The 19,383-nt window shown below is 41.6% G+C and overlaps 1 protein-coding gene across 1 annotated transcript in view; it reads right to left on the bottom strand.

The window, feature by feature from the left end:
- LOC142381837 (uncharacterized) overlaps positions 1-8,403 on the bottom strand; it is a 44,515-nt gene extending 36,112 nt beyond the window's left edge. Inside the window, exon 1 of the mRNA XM_075467091.1 lies at positions 8,370-8,403. Coding sequence (XP_075323206.1) covers positions 8,370-8,388 — 19 coding nt within the window. The 5' untranslated portion in view covers positions 8,389-8,403. The remainder of the gene's footprint in view (positions 1-8,369) is intronic.
- Between the last annotated feature and the right edge of the window lie 10,980 nt (positions 8,404-19,383).

Here is a 19,383-nt window from a genome sequence, read left to right as displayed (position 1 = left end):
CTTGTTTGCAGCATAACAGCTAAATGCTGCTTCTCCATGTTTAGTCTGGACTCTGGACTGGACCAGCTGACCTGAGTCCTTGGATCTAAGAGCTCTGCTGGCTTTATATTCTCTGAACAGATCACAGATGTAAACCATCAGCAGGTTTTTAAAATCTATTCTGTGACTGAGTGGAAGCCAGACATTTGCCATTAAAGTTGAGAGAATGCATTGACAACTTAAACTGAATAAACAAAGAACCCTTTTTGGAGAAATGGGAGACTAACCCATTCCCTATCTTATCTGGACCAATAAATCGAAGTTGACATTCTACCCTCATTCCCCCCAGATAAAAGAACCTGATGCCTAAATAAAACTGAAATAACTTTTACCTAGATTCACTTTCAGCCGAATCTTAAAACTGTATTAAATGTGTTTGATATCTTTGTACAAGTTCTTTCAGGTTCCCAGCAAAGTCACAAGATGCATTTAGACAATTTGCACGATTCTGGCTTAAAGTGTGACGAAGAAATGATCTTGTTAAAAAGTGACCAACCCGCCTATGGAACCACATTGCCCCCTAGTGGTCTGTAGTGTTGAATAGTTAAATCCCCACGGAGTCAGTTAACTGGACAAGTTATATGCAATAATACAACTTTTAACGATGTCCCTTCAGTATCTATTTGTTTTTCTGTTCCTGCTCTCGGTGAAGGAGGACGCATTTTCTCTCTGCTCCCAACCCTCCCTTTTTTCTGCCCTGCTGCAGCGTGGTTGTCTGGAGCCTCTCTTTACATATCGGACAAATTCAAGAATGATCGATCTGGTCAGCTGGTCTCGCAACGCAATTGATTAAATTTTCTCTAATGCAAAGTTGGGGGAAGGAGAACCCTCATGCCCTGATGGGACATTCTTGGCTGGATACTCAATGGACTCCTGGGGGAAGTGGTGAATTTTGTGTCTAGCGATGCTGTCAGTCGAGGACGTGGAACATATTTATACATTTGGATTTATGATACTTGGTTTCCTGCTGTTTGGAGTTGGAGGATACCTGGCATATCAGGAAATTAAGAGAACGTGGACAGCGTTTGAGGGGGTCGCAAGAGCAATTAACACTCAGACTGAGATGCTACGTGAGCAGAATCGGAAGCTGGATGCGACCTTTACACAGGTTCGCAGGGTGGCTAAGGTCCCTGGACCCAGAAGAGAAATGGATTAAACCTGGGAGAAAGTTGATTGTTCACTCGGACTGGGCGGGAAGGTCCTGGATTTGCCTATATTCCACAATTTGGCTGATTGGGATTCGCCATGAGACGCACCAGCAAAGATTTTAAGGCAGGCAGAAAATCAAGAGTCTGCCTGACCCAAATACATTTTGTTATTTCAATCTGGCTCCCCTGGGCTGGCCTTGGCTGCCAGCTGCAAAATTGTTTCTCCAAGTTGTTACGTTAAGATTAAGATTAAGATCCGATTTATTGGTCATGTATACATGCATACACACGAAATTTGTCCTCCGCTTTTAACCCATCCAGGTTGGCACCTGTTTGACACACACATGCCCATACACAGGATCACAGACTCAGAGATGCCAACCTGGAGCGGTGGGCAGCCATGAAGTGCCCGGGGAGCATGGGGGGTACGGTGCCTTGCTCAAGGGCACCTCAGCCGTGACAAGGTGGTGGACTGACACCCCTCCAGCTATCAGTTCCACCAATCTTTTTTGAGTGGCGAGAGTGGGAATCGAACCACCAACTATTGTTGGACGACAGACTCTAAACACTGAGCCACGGCCCAGATGCCCAGAACCACAGACGCTCTGCCCCATGTGCTCCCTCCCCTTCCTGAGGACTCCTGTGGAAACTGTTTAGGCTGGCTGACAAACTTCCACCATCGTCAAGGACAAAATGCCTGATACAGTTTGCACAGACTTATTTGCACACACCAACTCGCACACACACACGTGCTCCTTGATAACATACGCGATTCCCACACCTCCTCACCGGTCCCAATGCTTGATGTTGTGTGTATGTTTTGCTTTCTTGTGCTGAGGTTTTTTGCAATCTCAAACTGTATCCTGGTAAGGGTAAAGTGTGAAATATGGTTTTTATTCTCCTCCTCTCACCTAATGTGGTTCCTTTTTTCCATCTGGCAGCACTCATCACTGGGCTGCTGGGCCGCGGTCACCCGTCTCCCCTTGTTTTTGTTTCTGTTTGGATGGGTCGTACTGGAACTCTTGTAATTTCCCCCTCTGGGATTAATAAAGTATTTTGAATTGAATTGAATTGAATTGAATTATTGTTTGGTATCTCCATTGTTAACACAGGAAAATAACATTGTGTGGTTTGCTATTCATATGTCACAACTTTACAGATATTCATCTGAATTTTTAGACTCATAATCATCGTCTATGTCATGTTATGTGTTATTTGATGTCTTTATATCATAAGTCTGTTTTATATCTTTAATCTGCATATCTTAACAAGTTGTGATGTTTTCAGAATCATCGAGACAAATGTTCTATGAGACGGAAGTAATGGAGAAATAAGAGTTTCTTTGTTTTATTCAGAAGTCTCTTTAAAGATGCTGAACAGATCGCCTTACACAGACACCCAGGCACACGTCACCACAGTTTCAGGCATATCATTGGCTGAAAGAGTAGCGTAAGCCTATGTCATGCCCCGCCTCCGCGAGTCAAACCACGGAACCCTCGATCCAAAATCAGAGAGAGTTTCCAGTCGCAGTGCAAAATGAGCTGAGTTCCAGTTCAGTTCTAGTTCAGTTCTTGTCTTATCTGACTCTACCCTTTGAAACAGAGAGAGAGCGGAAACACAATAGAATGATGCGGAGAGAATGAGCGATGCAGAAGAAGACAGGAGGGAGGAAGAAGATGAAAAGACTCAAAGAAAGACGAGGAAGAAAAACCCAAACAAAGATAGAGACAGAATGAAGTAGTGTAAAGATACACGCTTTCTGTGTTTTTGTTCGTCCATCGTCATCCATGTTCTTTTTACGTTTCACGTTTTAAACCTCCGCTGCTGCATGCCATCACAGTTTTCCTACCAAGAAAGCCAACGCCAAGCAACTTTTGCCGTGAGCTGACAAAACAGGACGTAAAGTAAGAAAGACCCGTTTTTCATCTTACGGACGGGTGTCTCGAGGCTTTCACCATTAGAATGAAAAATTAATCCAAGATGTCAGTCTTTAACTTCAAATAGTAAGCCAACCTAAACTATTTGAGTAAATCCGGTATCCCTCCATTCCCCATATTTTATTTTCAATTCACTAAGTGTTGTATATAATCACCCATACTCAACGCAACTCCAGTTTGTTTTAAGGTTCATGTCTTTGGTCATATCGTTTTAATAAATAGTTCACATATCTATATATATGTATAATCACAGGTTGTGTCATATGCTTTCTTTACGTAATGTCTGTCCAACCAAACGAAAATTCACGAAAGTAGCGAGATATGAAACTTATTATTAATTGAAACATTAATTTAACATACCAGGATCGTAAGATTCTGTGTTTTTTTTTGTCCTTATTCAAGGTGGTGCCCTACATTCGAGGTTTAAGGTTTATTGAGACAGTGAGAACTTCTGATAAATCCTTATATTTGATCAAATATTGCTACACAGAGTCCACATCGGTGCAGCGTTTGAGCGGTGGAGACAACTGAGGGATCTGAAGGGCCTGCAAACAAGTGAATGAGACACGTCGGCTGAGTCCCACGGTCAGATAAGCATTCACGTTTCTGGGGGCGTGGCTTTCGATGGAGCACTGACGGGATGGGGAGGGGGGGGTGGAGCTTAGCGGAGTAGCCACTTAGCTCTCTTGCTAGCTCTCCAGGATTACCAACCATGCCTTTAACTGGAACATTTTATTCAGCCTTATGCTTGTGTCTCATCATGTTTAAATCACTTGTAAGACTTGGTCTGTTTTTCCCCGACACTAGATGCACAAGATGTTCCAGTAAAATATTTACTTTGTTCTCCTTCTCCCAGGCATAAGATGTTTCCAATCAAACATTTCTGTATTTCCTTTTTCATTCTGTTTCGCGCACGCCACAACGCCGTCCGGCTCACCAAGAGATAAGAAGTTAGCTTGCATACTCTGATACATGGACATTTTTTCCTTCTCCTGTGTTCCATCTAACTGCTGCATCCACCAGCTGGACTGTAAGATGTAACTCGGTACTTCAGCTTCAGTCTTTCAGTAAAACAGAAGAAATTCATGAAAACGTAGAGCTGAGTGATCGTTTCATGAGTGGGCAGAGTAACACCACAAGCAGTGTTTGGTCAGACAGATCTGGATCCAACAGCAGCACTTTCAGTGGGATTTCTTAAGAAGAGTTCAGTTAAACTCACAGTCAGGTCGAAAGTCTTCATAGCTGCTGCTGCGTTTCTGAGGCTCCACATCTGTAAAGAAAAAGATGAAAATTCATTCAGAGGGTCAATAAGTTGTCTTATTATCTCAGTTTTTATTGTATGTTTTTACAAATTAAACACGTTATTTCCATCTTTACTGAGTCTTCATTTAAAAACCAAATGTTTCACAATCCTATTTTCATCTTCAGCTTTGTTACTGACAAATCTTCCAATATTTAGACAGATTCCTTCGTTCCTGTACCAATGAAATGTTTTCTGTCACACTGGCTCAAACAGCACGATAGATCCACCCTGTACCTCAAAGTTCTGCTTTAACTTTCTCCAGGAGTTGTTTCAGCTCTGTAATTTCCACCCCTGTGTTGCTGAAATGTGTGATGAGGACACAGGAAGGTTTTCTTCTGATGCCTCTTCCGGGTCAGTAATGGAGTCAGACAAGGAGGCATCCTCTCCCCTGTCTTGTTCAATTTTTATCTGAATGAGCTTTCTAAGCAGTTAAATCTGTATAAAACTGGCCGTATGGTTGGAGACACAGTTGCAAATCACTTGATGTATGCTGATGACTTTGTGGTTTTTAGTCCAAGTTAAGCTGGTCTTCAGAAGTTGCTTAATGTGTGTTTGGTATACGGTGAACTTCATGATGTTAAGCGATGTGAGGTCTGACTTTTTCAACCCATCAAAAAGTGTAATTCTGATATGTCGCACTAAAGAAGACAAACATAGGGTTTTCCCTCATTTTAAGCTGTCTGGGATCTTATTGAACATCTCAAATGAAGTAAAATATCTCGGTCATGTGCTGACAGACCATCAGGTTCCAATGTTATACGCTCCAGCTAATGTTCAAGTTGGGAAATTTGGACATTGCTCTGAAGAAGTTAAACTGAATTTGTTTAGATCATATTGTACCTGACTGTATATGGCACACTTATGGTGCGATTCTAAAAAAAGCCCGCCTTCAGAGATTGAAGGTGGCTTATAATGATGCATTAAGACTTTAGTTAAAGAAGCCCAGATGGAGCAGAGCCGGTCAACTGTTTGTGTCTGCGACTGTCAGCTCTTTGATGGCTGTTTTAAGGAAGCTTATGTGTACATTTATTTGCCGGCTAAATGAGTCCAATAATAGATTTATCCTACTGTTGACTAACATTCCAATATACAGAAGTATATTGGTATGATATGAGTGTTTTTATTATTATTTTTTTATGAATGTTCTTTTTATGTACTTTTATAAATGATTGTTTTTCTAAGTGATCTGGACTACGAGTCTTTAATAAATCTATCTATCTATTAAAGTCATGTTGGTGGTGCAGTGTTCCCTGTTGCTCTGTGCAGCAACAGCTACACAGTATCAAATCAAAATCAAATCAAATTTATTTGTATAGCACATTTCATGTACAAACAGTTCAAAGTGCTTTACATACAATAAAAGCATTGCAGCAGGGAGTGCAAGAAGCATTAAAAATTAGTGATGCTCCGATCGATCGGCTGCCGATCATGATCGGCCGATAATGCCCAAAATAGCCTGATCGGCGATCGGAAAAATATGCCGATCAAAAAACCGATCACGTGACGTAAATTACTAGCTTTTTTTTTTTTTTTGACGTAAATTACTAGCGACCACTTTCTAATGTGGTACGTGACGTGTGTACAGAACCGAACAGGCAAAACCTCTACAGTGCATCTCGACAACATGACCTCTCCTGTCTGGAATTTCTTCAAAGTGTGTCAGAAAGATGTGAAACTTACTGCGGTCACGCCATCTGCGCTTCGGAGAGGCACGGTCGCGCTAGCTACACTTGAAAATCGAGTGCCCGTTTACATCGTGTCGTACGGTAAAGCGTGTGAGCGATTTATGGTGCATTCAAGTGCACCCCGTAAACTCAGAAATCTATATCGAAGTTATATTTTTCATTTGTTGGAATACATACACCTGTCATTACTTGGTTGTTTTTTTACTACATTCTTTTTAATGATTAAAACGAAATGATAGAACAAAATTATTGAAGCATATTCAGAATCAAACTAATTTCTGCATAGTCAGATTTGAAAACTTAATTTAGAACCAAATCAAAATGTTCTCTGCCGACTCCACCAGATTCTTGTTCTACATGTCCCCAGCTACCTCTGTGGTGATTTTCAAGTCATTTCACTGCATCATTGTTTAATAATATGATGTTGCTGCTGCCTCCACCCGTTCAGCTGCGTTACTACCTGAGCTGGAACTCTGCTGCTGCCTCCACCCGTTCAGCTGTGTTACTACCTGAGCTGGAACTCTGCTGCTGCCTCCACCCGTTCTGCTGCGTTACTACCTGAGCTGGAACTCTGCTGCTGCCTCCACCCGTTCTGCTGCGTTACTACCTGAGCTGGAACTCTGCTGCTGCCTCCACCCGTTCAGCTGCGTTACTACCTGAGCTGGAACTCTGCTGCTGATGCCTCCACCCGTTCAGCTGCGTTACTACCTGAGCTGGAACTCTGCTGCTGCCTCCACCCGTTCAGCTGTGTTACTACCTGAGCTGGAACTCTGCTGCTGCTGCCTCCACCCGTTCAGCTGCGTTACTACCTGAGCTGGAACTCTGCTGCTGCTGCCTCCACCCGTTCAGCTGCGTTACTACCTGAGCTGGAACTCTGCTGCTGCCTCCACCCGTTCAGCTGTGTTACTACCTGAGCTGGAACTCTGCTGCTGCCTCCACCCGTTCAGCTGCGTTACTACCTGAGCTGGAACTCTGCTGCTGCTGCCTCCACCCGTTCAGCTGCGTTACTACCTGAGCTGGAACTCTGCTGCTGCCTCCACCCGTTCAGCTGTGTTACTACCTGAGCTGGAACTCTGCTGCTGCTGCCTCCACCCGTTCAGCTGCGTTACTACCTGAGCTGGAACTCTGCTGCTGCCTCCACCCGTTCAGCTGCGTTACTACCTGAGCTGGAACTCTTCTGCTGCCTCCACCCATTCAGCTGCGTTACTACCTGAGCTGGAACTCTGATGCTGCTGCCTCCACCCGTTAAGCTGTGTTACTACCTGAGCTGGAACTCTGATGCTGTTGCCTCCACCCGTTCAGCTGCATTACTACCTGAGCTGGAACTCTGCTGCTGCTGCCTCCACCCGTTCAGCTGCGTTACTACCTGAGCTGGAACTCTGCTGCTGCTGCCTCCACCCGTTCAGCTGCATTACTACCTGAGCTGGAACTCTGCTGCTGCTGCCTCCACCCGTTCAGCTGCGTTACTACCTGAGCTGGAACTCTGCTGCTGCTGCCTCCACCCGTTCAGCTGCATTACTACCTGAGCTGGAACTCTGCTGCTGCTGCCTCCACCCGTTCAGCTGCGTTACTACCTGAGCTGGAACTCTGCTGCTGCCTCCACCCGTTCAGCTGTGTTACTACCTGAGCTGGAACTCTGCTGCTGCCTCCACCCGTTCAGCTGTGTTACTACCTGAGCTGGAACTCTGCTGCTGCTGCCTCCACCCGTTCAGCTGCGTTACTACCTGAGCTGGAACTCTGCTGCTGCCTCCACCCGTTAAGCTGTGTTACTACCTGAGCTGGAACTCTGCTGCTGCCTCCACCCGTTCAGCTGTGTTACTACCTGAGCTGGTACTCTGCTGCTGCCTCCACCCGTTCAGCTGTGTTACTACCTGAGCTGGAACTCTGCTGCTGCCTCCACCCGTTCAGCTGTGTTACTACCTGAGCTGGAACTCTGCTGCTGCCTCCACCCGTTCAGCTGCATTACTACCTGAGCTGGAACTCTGCTGCTGCCTCCACCCGTTCAGCTGCGTTACTACCTGAGCTGGAACTCTGCTGCTGTTTTCTTGTGGTTTAATTTATTTTGACTCCCTGATCTTGATGACATTGGTTAGCCGGCTCTCGTAGCCACTATAAGACTTATTTATCAGCGCTGAGTCGGATGCTGGTGTGCAGGTGACGTACAGATTAAGGCAGATCATTTCACACCTAAACTAAAAGCATGACATCCTTTTCTTTTTAGCTTTGATCCTGACTAACAGAGTGAGACTGAACTCACCAGGTGCTGCAGCAGCCATGATGATGATGATGATGATGATGATGATGTCACCGTGTCGTATCAGACCAACTCTACAGGAGATTAAACGCTGGCTTCAACAATCTGACAGAAGAGAAGTGTTTTAGAACATCTGTTCACAGCCAGGGGTTAGAAACACCAACAGGTTTCATTACAGCAGCTCTGTTTATAGAAAATACTTTGCATCCCTTTCATTATTATACACTTTGATAAGAAAATATAACTAAACATTCTTATTTAGGACGAAAAACAGTGACAAATATGAACAATCAGCCATGATGTATATTATATTTAAACAGCTCAGTGTTTAAAAGTCTGGTCTTTGTTAAATGTCCCAAACAGCAGTTGTTGGTCACAGTAATAATAATATTAATATCACAGAATGTTTAACGCAGTGATATCTGATCGCTCAGGCTTTTTGTCAGTGAAAGGCTGAACTGATGGATGAACTTTATCGGATAAAGACGTCCTGAAACTACCTGATAACACTAATCCTGTTCAGGCTGTGTAATCCAAGTGAGTCCTCCTCCGGTTGTTTGGCTGTGGTATGAAATGGCGGCTGCCTGATTCTGAACATCTGTTAATGACGGTAAAATGAACCACTTTCAATGTGACACTTGGGGAAAATTGTTATGAATTTCATCTGTCACTTTCCAGCTGTGACTAATCAAAATGTTTACTTAATAAAACATGAAACTCTCCTTTAATGTTATGAGCAACCATGTGTCCAGGGCAGAGTGATGCCAGCTGCTTCCAAAGGAAAGTCTTTTTTATGGCAAACTGTGAGTGCATTATTTATTTATTTGCTCTTGGCTTTGTTTCAAGGCCAAATAAAGTTTGTGCTGTAACAAGACATGTTGGCCAGATCAGGTGAGTACAGCAGAGTAACAAAGTCCATGCAGGAGGTAAAGAGTGGTGGATAAATGGCTTAAACATTCACTAAAGGAGCGGCCTGAGTCCTGCTCAGAGTTCAGAGAGAACATATAAAAGATGTGAGCAGAACTATAAGCTGCTCACTATGAAAAGAGGATTCAGGCTGCAGTGGATGTGAAGCAGCTTTTTACATGAATCTCACTTTGTTTTTTGGTTTAGTGATAACAACTAACTGTTGTGCATTCAGCTAACATGAAAATCACAGTTTATCACCTAAAGTTAGTTTTGTACTTTCAGAGTTCAACACTTCAGTCTAACATGGCTTTACTGTCCTACGTCTGACATCATGGCGCCGTGATGACCCCACTCTTCTCCAGATTCACAGATCCACACTACAGGTTGCAGTTCAGCTGCCACTATGTTTGAGCATCAACTGCAGACGAGACTTTCTTTGTTAAAGAATCTAAAGCTCTTCATTTAGAGCTACTCGCTCTCCTCAGGATTTCTGACAGCGAGCCGAGCCAAACCTGACGGCTTCTGGAACGCAGCCAGGACAAAATCACATTTCACACAATCTGAAACAACTCCCACCTGAAATGTCAGAGCAGAACTCCATAACCTTTATGGTTACTAGAGGTGCACCGAAATGAAAATTTGTGGCCGAAACCGAAACCGAATAATAATTAATCACTTGGCCGAATACCGAAACCGAAACCGAATATTACAGTTCAGTTAAGTTAACAAAAGTTAGATTTTTCACCATTTTTAAATATTGCTTAAATCTACGCCTTACAATAAATGTTTAGACATGTTTTTCAAAGAAAATAAATGTTTATTTGAAATCTTCAAAAGTTATTACTAATAACTAGAGATAAGTTTAATTAATTCCCATTTTCAATTCATTCTGGGTTTTTTTTCATTCATTTCATACAACAACAAAAAATACAACATATTATAAACGCGTTCCAACACAAAAATGTAAAAACATGCAATATAACAAATTATCTGAGTGTCCTTTTTGGCATAGAGTCTAGGTAGCCTGCTCCTTCAGGAACAGTGGCAGCATTTTTTGTAGTTTGTGTGTTTTGCCTTTTAGTGATATTTTAGACTGAAACTACTACGGTGAGAAGACAATTCAACTTGGCTGTAAATGCAGGAGTTTTTTAAAAATGTATTTTGAAATACGTGCTTTTATGTTGAAACAAGTAAAACAGGAAGTAGCGCCGGTTAGCTCCGTTAGCTTCACACAGAGACCGAGGAGCACCTGTAGCGTGATGTTACCTGCTAGTTTATTTTTATTTCATCACTCCATGCTTCGTGGTGTTTGCTGTTACTGGGTGAATGTGATGCATAGGAGAAGTGTAAGTTAAAGAATCCTAGTTCTGACCGTGAAGATTGCCTCTGGGGAATGACTCTGCCGTTGGTTGAGAAGCAGCTAAAGTGGCCAGTATTACTTTGATTATTTATTGGTACCAGCGACAATGCTAAGAATGCTATTTCTTTAATGATTACAACAACTAATGTTGTCTTTTATTTTGTTTACTCGAACATTTAGTTCTACGGTGTTGATGTGGCGTTAATAAACATCTGTGAGAAGAACCGGAGTCTCGCATCCAATCAATGAGCGGCATATTGGCAGAGTTTACAGATGAGTTTGGTTCTGTCGACTCCACCGTCTGTGGATAATTTTGCGTCACCACTATTCGGCCTCCGATTCGGCCACTCATTTGGCTTTCGGCCGAAAGCCGAATGTGTTTTTTTTTGCGTTTTCGGCCGAATATTTTCGGTTGCCGAATATTCGGTGCACCTCTAATGGTTACACAGCATCATTCTGGCAACAGACGGTCTGTGTAACAGAATCTGGGCAGCAACGTGGTTTAGCAGCACTTTGTGGATCAGAAAATATCGTTACATGCTGAAGGTGAACGTAAACTTCCACATTACGCTTAATTATGAGCTTTGAACTGTTTCGTACCACAAGCATGAACAACTCCTACTTCTGGCTTTTCTTATCAGGAATTCTCCCAGAACTCTCAACCCTTGTTGTTATTGTCTAGGAACTACATTACCCATGATGCCTGGAGGCAAGGAATGGATATAAGCAGAGAGAGCTGCTAGTCAGGGAATATAATTTAATGGTATCTGTCCGAGGTGTTAAATAAAAGAAGCTGAAACCCACCGAGCCTTGTTTGTGACTCACAAGTGAAGAGACAAACATAACCCCACTTAAAGAGAAAAGGAACATTGTGTGTGAGAGTGATCAGAAACTAACTCTATGTACTTATTGATTGCATTTATACGGTTAAATGTGGGGCGACTATTCACTTACTTATAGTTACATCAAATATTTAACTTGTAATAACTTGAAAGTTTTAAGCTGTCTTTCAATAAAATTGAGCCTCAGTGATTCTAATTGTTTTTTTGTTTTTTTAAAGAATTAAATTATTTGAGTAAGTCTGACTTCAACTAGTCGAGTAAACAATCGTAATGAATTAACTTCGATTACTCGTCACCAATTGAAACAATTAATTTAAGCTGGTTGAACAAATCTCTTTTTTTCAGTGCAGCAGGACTATGAAGGCCTCCAGAAAAGCAGCCGGAGCAAATAGGCCTGAATGTTTAAACTATTCTGAAGCTTTTCAGTTCAGTCCATCAGTTAGGATTCATCATCCGTTTCACTTCACACACTCAGAACACGGCTGTTACAGCAGAATAACTTTGAAAAGCGTTGAATGTGACGTTTAAACTGAATACAAATGTCAGCTTTATGTCCTGCAGCTGGTCCTCCACTTCCTGTTTGGAGGATTTTTGCTCTTTTTCCTGTTTAAAACTTTTAGTTTTTGGGTCGGTTTAGATGCTCTGTTCCTCTCAGGTCTGTACCGTAACAGAAGTGACTAAATAAGATCAACATCAACAGTTGCCAGATACTGAACAAGACATTTTACACCTAAACATCAAATATGAGTTCATGGGGATACTAAATCCATCATTTATGTTTTAGTTTTGCCCCAAAAGTGATGCCTGAATAATCTAATCAAATCAAATCAACTTTATTTGTAGCACATTTCATGTCCAAAACAATTCAAAGTGCTTCAAATAAAATAAAAGCATTGCAGCAGGGAGTGGAAGAAGCATTAAAAATACTTAAAAGAATATAAAGAGAAACAAATAAAATCATTACAATGAATTTAAAAACCAGCAACAGTCCAGATAAGTTCAAAGATATCGTGCAGATTTCATGCATAGACACATGAGAACAGAAATGTTTTTAACCTGGATTTAAAAATGTCTCCATTTGGTGAAAGTTTAATCTCCACTGGCAGTTTGTTCCACTTGTTTGTAGCATAACAGCTAAATGCTGCTTCTCCATGTTTAGTCTGGACTCTGGACTGGACCAGCTGACCTGAGTCCTTGGATCTCAGAGCTCTGCTAGCTTTATATTCTCTGAACAGATCACAGATGGAAACCATCAGCAGGCTTTTAAAATCTATTCTACAGAGTGAGACTGAACTCACCAGGTGCTGCAGCAGCCATGATGATGATGATGATGATGATGATGTCACCGTGTCGTATCAGACCAACTCTACAGGAGACCAAACGCTGGCTTCAGCAGTCTGACAGAAGAGAAGTGTTTTAGAACATCTGTTCACAGCCAGGGGTTAGAAACACCAACAGGTTTCATTCAGCTGCAACAGAACGGCCACAGTGAGCAATGAGGAACATTATTTATAGTTTTACTTGTTCTATGAAGACTACTTTAAGACTGTCATCAGACTCATAACTCACATTGTTTTTAAAGACGTTGAATTGAACTAAAAAATGTTTTTTTCTTTAACAAATATTGATGGAACAAAGAAGTAATCAGTCACACCCATCGATCAATGAGTGTGACTGATTACGGTTATTCTTGTGTCAATAATCCAAACTAAAATCTGTCAAAACCATAATAAACTAAATTAAATCAAACGGCCACTGAGACACCTGGGGAGTGAATTTACGCAGGTAAAATGAGTTCATTGTCCAGGTGTAAAAAAATGAGGTTTCTTTAGGTTTATTGCTCCAAACAAGCTAACGAACAAAGAACAAAGGGCCTTTGCTGCCTTCTTGCCCTGGTAAAAAACCATTAGCCCTCCCAGGTGCCCGCTCTCATGCAGCTCTGAGTTATTGGGCTGCAGGGAAGTTAAGCTGGAGGTGATATTAAAGGAATATTTGTCTTTATTTGCATTTATTTTTGTATTTACTCACCTGAAAGTCTTCCTGCGTCTTTCCACCTTGAGGCTCCCAGAGAAAGTCTTCCAGGTGAGGACTGAGCCACGGACAGCAGAGTTATTGCAGATCAAAGGACAAAAGGCGTATCAGGTGGTATCAAGAAACCTGCCTGAACACTAACTGGGACTTTGATCATGATGGAGGATGTTTTACTGCTGATCCTGCGGGACACAAACGGGCTTCAGAGGAGTTTTTAAAGGATTCTCTGTGAGCCTGAGACTCTCGTGAACAACCTCTGAGGACATTTGGAGAATATGTGACATCCATGTTGTGACAGCGTGTAAATCTCAAAAATGGCAACTCCAGCTGAAACAGTCACACCTGTTGTTGGTTCATAATAACTCTGTCCTGTAAAGTACTGCCCCAACCAGCAGCATGAGGGAATATTCCATCATATAAGCTCTACATCGTTTAACAAGCTGCAAAATCCACATAATCAGGAAGGAGAGGAGCTGATGAAGCGCCTACATGCTGTACTTGGATGGATGAATCATGGACCTTTGACAGATTTGACATCAAAACCAGCAAAAACACTTTTTAATTTGGAGGAATCAGAAAACGATCATAGTAGTGGCCATTTGTCCATAAAAAACTAATTAAACTCAAACCTAACCAAATCAAAAGGCCACTGATGCACCATGGGAGATGTGGTTTAACGCAGGCAAAAGGAGATGAATGTCCAAGATGGATTCATGCGTTTTCTGATGATTTATTTCAAAACAATAAAACAAACAAAAGAACAAAGAAAACCTGCTGCTCTCTCCTTTTCCCTGGTAAAAAACCATCGCCCCACCCAGGTGCATGCTGGGACTCCAGGTGCCCAGTGTGACCCAATTACCAAAATATTCTAAACAAATAACTAACAAAGAATATTAGCAAAACAATCTAATCTCAATAAAGCACTGAAATTAATCAAATAAAGTTACTCATAATTAGCAAATTCAATTTACAACTAGAACCAAAAAACAAAAACTAACTTTACAAATAGCTCCTACAATCGTGTTAGGACTGAAATCCCCTCTCCAATTCCTCCTTAAGACAATTCTGTTGCTTCTTCATTTAAACACTTGATAGAGATTTTTCCTGCTGCTTTTATGAGGATGACCGGCCCAAACTTGGCAGCGACACACAACAACACTCCAATAAATCGGACCTTCGTCCAGCAGTCTGTAAGCTGCACCTCTGCAGGAGGTGGAGTCTTCAGAAAGGTCATATTGTGACCAGCAAAAAGAGACTGGCATCAGATAATCAGAAGAAAAGAAGATGCTTCTCCCAGTTTCAACATTTTTTCCTTTATTTACTATCAACTGAAGCTGAAATGACTTCAGTCACCAAACATTCATTGTACTTCCTGCAGTAACTGGAGGGTTTTATCACTTACATTAAACAACTGGTGCTCTTATCTCTCTTTTTATAGTAGTTATGACTGAGTTATGGTTTACTGAAATATTTCCTGGATCAGCCCTGGAACACAACCAGATTTTCAAACATTCACATCTTGATTTGAGTTATTTGGTATCACCACAAAAAATCAGCTGAAGCTGAAGCTCTTCACATTGCAGGGAACAATTTGTGACACTCGATATCAGAAACTGAATCTAATATTTGAAATAAAGCTCAGCATGAATAAATATCTTCAAGTCTTTGTAATATTAAACATTTTGTTCATTAATAACTAAACATATGTCGGATATTATTCTAAAAGGATAAATAACCGGGCACATGGATGATACCACAAACAATTAAACAAAAATGGAGTTGGAACAACATCAATATTAAGAGGTTAAAAGTTAACATTTGTTAAACTTTCTGTTCCAATTCTGATAAAATTGTAAAGACTAAGAAATGTGTGTGTGTGTGTGAACTAGAGTAGATAAGTGTTATACTTTAATTCTCTCTTTTTAATGATCAGTGTATTTATTACATACAAGTTATTGTGCGAATTTGTTCATTCATATCTGTCATCAACAGGCGCTGGAAACGCTCATGACCGCCCTCTAGCGGTTAAACTGCACAGCTACGTTAACCGATCTTTTCTTTTGAATAATAACCGGAAGTTAGATTACCGGTACCATGGTAACAGCGAGAAATAAAAACTATGGTGTGTTTAAGATTACTGTCAGATAAAGTAAGCCCGTTTTAGCACCACATTTACTCGTTTTCTACTTAACATTTAAACTAAATATAAACAGAGCTAATAAAGAAGCTAGCTAGCGCTAACTGTAGCTTGGTTTACACCGGAAGACTCCTGATAACTTAAACTAGCCTACTAAAAAACTGCGCTTTTCTCACAAAATGGCCTCCCGCGTATTTACATTCAGTCATTATATGAACGACAAGTCTCTGCAGTTATCAGATTTAATCGCTATAATTACGTTTGTTAAATGCGGCACAGCGTTATAAACTCATTTGTAATATTTCTAGCTTTACAGTTGATGTAGATACCATTTGTGGCCACAAGATGGCAGCAAAGCGCCGCTCACCGCAGAGCCGTTTATAGAGATATAAACACTGAATCTGTAGACTGCAGCTGGTTGCCATCATATTAACAAACTGACTTTCAAAAAACAGATTTCACTCCATTTCAGTCACGAGACAACGATGCTTTCAGTAAAACATTCAAACTAACAAAGTACAACTATGTTTAAGATAAGTTTCATCCTTAAAGGTTAGTTTGTTTGTTTTTTAACCAGGAATTAGTTAGTTAGATCAAATACTTTATTTATCCTCCATTGGGGACATTCAGATTGTCCAGCAGCTCATTATCAGCTCAGTAAGAGATGTTAAAAAAGAGGTAGCAGGTCATAGAGGTATAAGGGGGTTCCATTATGTGGGATCAGCAGTGAAATTGTGCAGGTTTGAAACTGCTCCTACTTTCCATCTTTGCCATTGTAGTAAGCTCTTCCCTCTCTGACAGAAAGCCCAGCCTCTGATCAGAAGTGCACTCTGATAACTTTTGACCCCCTTAAAGGTAGGGTAGGAGATCCTGGATTTTGAGTCCAGCGAAGCTGCAGTTTGAAAATACACAGGTAAAAAGTCCCAACCCTTTTCTTCACTTTCCCCCCGAAGGCACGCCTCTAGAGTACATGAACGCGCACGAGCACGAAGGTGCACGAGCGCTGTTCTGACAGCAAGCAGCGATCGTTGCCGTATTTAGTATTTAGTATTTAGCATATGATAACTATACGTTTAATAATGCTATGTGCTAGCCAAGCTGGCTCTAGTTTAGCTTCCTGCCAAGCTTCTGGACGCGTAAGAACAGAAGAAGAACAGCTTATTTTATTGGAGTTGGCGAAAATGCAAAGGAGGAAGCCACACAGACAACCGGAAAGGCACACCGAGGACCAATCACAGCCGCTTTTGTCTGCACACTTCCGTTGGTGGTCTGCGTGCGTCTGTCGCGTAGTCAGGATTTTTCTGAGGTGCACGACAACGCGCGCATAGCCTCTGCGTGGGGGAGTGGTCAAGATTTTGACGCTCGCAGAGGCTCTGCGTCCGAGCGTCAGAGGCTCTGCGTCCGAGCGTCAGTGGCTTTGCGTCTGAATTCGTTCACGGAGCAGGGTACGCGCACAGGGGGAAGGAGGGGGAGGGAGGAGCAGGTTGTGGTTTGATAGACGGCATCAGTATCCAATCATTGTGAACGGTCCGTTCAGTATGATTGGATAGTGTTTTTCCTGGATTGTACGTTCTAGAGGCCACTAAAACTTTTCATGTTTGTGTCAAAACTTTTGATTAATTGGTTGCAATGGGGGTGTGAAGAGTATTTCAAGCAATATGTAAAAAAATGTTCCAGAAAAAGATCCCCTACCCAACCTTAAGACACTCCTAACTGCTGCATTTACCTGATTTTCTGAGGTCAGCAGGTTAACAGCAGCATTAGTTTCCTTCACCAGCTCTTTGATCCACAGTTTTCAGCATTTTTAAACGAGCATTTGCTTTTAATGCATTTGGACTTGATGTCTTCTTGTTCTTTTCTTAGTTCATTGATATCTTCACGCAGTGTCCCTGTAACTGCCCTTGTCTCCAGTTTATTTTCTGTATTGGCACTTTCTTATTTTCTTTATCCTCTATCGTATGTTTACAGTTGTACGGAAATGATTATTTGTTCCTCCGAATGTGTTTCACCCGAGCGTCTTTTAGCGACGCACAGTCACAAAACCACCGCGAAAGCCTGATCATTTCTGCCTGCAGTGTTGTGGATAGGTTGTCATTGAATAAAGGAGCAGAAATAGACAGAAGATGGAAGAAAAGACGGGGCATTCCGCAGACATTTAGCTCCTCTTTGTGATAAGCAGCAGTTAGCTTGGTTAGCTGCTGTTTATCTGCAGTGAAGGTGTCATTTGTCTGAAGATTATTGTGTTTACATGCGCCATTTTGTAAAGTGTTTAGCTTAATCTATGCTATGTTATGACAGATATGTATGAGACATGCATACAGCATTATAATTATTTTCTTTCCTTAACCCAGTTCTCACCGGTTGACCATCAATAAAGCCAGTATTTTAATAAAGACGACCTCGCCTCGTGCCTATCACTGGAGGAGCTACAATCCCCATTTGTTGAGCTTCCTGTTCCATTTCTGATATTCGTGCCTTCAGTTTATCCTCTCCCTGCTCCATTTCTTCAGGATTTCTTTAATCCTTCATGTTCTCAGTGAGAGCGCCACCTGCTGGACACAACACACTCTACATCCAGTAGCTCAGCTCAAATGAATGGTTTAACTGGAATCTTACAGACATTGGAACAGGCAGAAGAATTTATGATGTTGAGTGGCTGAATGAAGATGTTTCTGACCCAGTTTGAACACTTGTTGGATGTTCTGATGATTTCTCTCTTTTTGTCCTGTAGGTGCTGTGTTTCTGTGGTTCTGTTGTGTTTTACAGGATTGATTTTTTTCTGCTGAAAGGAGAGAAAGCTGAATGAAGATGCTATCTTTTTATAAGGACGGCAGTATTTTTCATTCATTAATACTCGAGCATAGAATTAATTTGGCTTGAAGTTCAGTTTTGTTTTCTATCATGTTCTCAGATCTGTTTAATTGGGTCAGTTTAATAGTTGAAGTTCATTTTAAATCCTTCTAAACGGTAAAACTATGCCCTCTGCCACTAAACCTGTATGAGATCCAGGGATAGCACAGTAAGCTTAGACACCTCCAGTGTGTTTCCAACTTTATTCTGCTTCAAAAGTAAATGTACAAAGTGTAGAAACAGATGACTCACAGTTCACTTCTAAAACCTTTTCATCTGTCTGAATGAAGCTGGCAGGAGGGACTTTTTTTCTGTCCACAAAAGACAAAATTAACGTGCAGAAAAGTAGAAATGAAAAATAACATAACTTTCTTTTTAATCTTTTTTTTCATTGCAAAGAACCCCACAAAATGTTATAGTAACAATTAATCGGTGTAATTGAAGTGCAAAACTGTAGTTTAAGTGCACAGCACAATATTTGGGCAAAAACTGATTCTGGCAAGTCCACGAATGATGTCGTGTGAATAGATGAGTGTTGTCCAGCTCAGCTAAGACTTTGATGAACAATTGTTTTACAGACATCAGTACGTAAGAAACTGTTAATAAAGTGTAGAATAAGTCATATTAATGGTTGGACCATAGGATGTCTCATACAGGCAACAATTTTAGCTGAAGATTGTGTCGTAGCTCAAAGAGCTGCTTGCTGATACTCTCAAGGTATTTCTGTAAAAGGTTTCACATTTACTCTCATTCAGGCCCTGATTCTGCCCGTATGACTATACACGGTGTATTCTTGATCTGTTCACTGCTTTCATTCTGGCTGCTGGAACAGAAGGTCCAGGAGAACCAGGACAGAGGAGAGAGAGTCATCTTTCTCCAATGCCTGAG

Source organism: Odontesthes bonariensis, chromosome 6 (genome assembly GCF_027942865.1).
Source record: "Odontesthes bonariensis isolate fOdoBon6 chromosome 6, fOdoBon6.hap1, whole genome shotgun sequence".
Taxonomy (NCBI): Eukaryota; Metazoa; Chordata; class Actinopteri; order Atheriniformes; family Atherinopsidae; genus Odontesthes; species Odontesthes bonariensis.
Note: the sequence above shows the minus strand (reverse complement) of the source record. Positions and strands in the feature narration are given on the sequence as shown.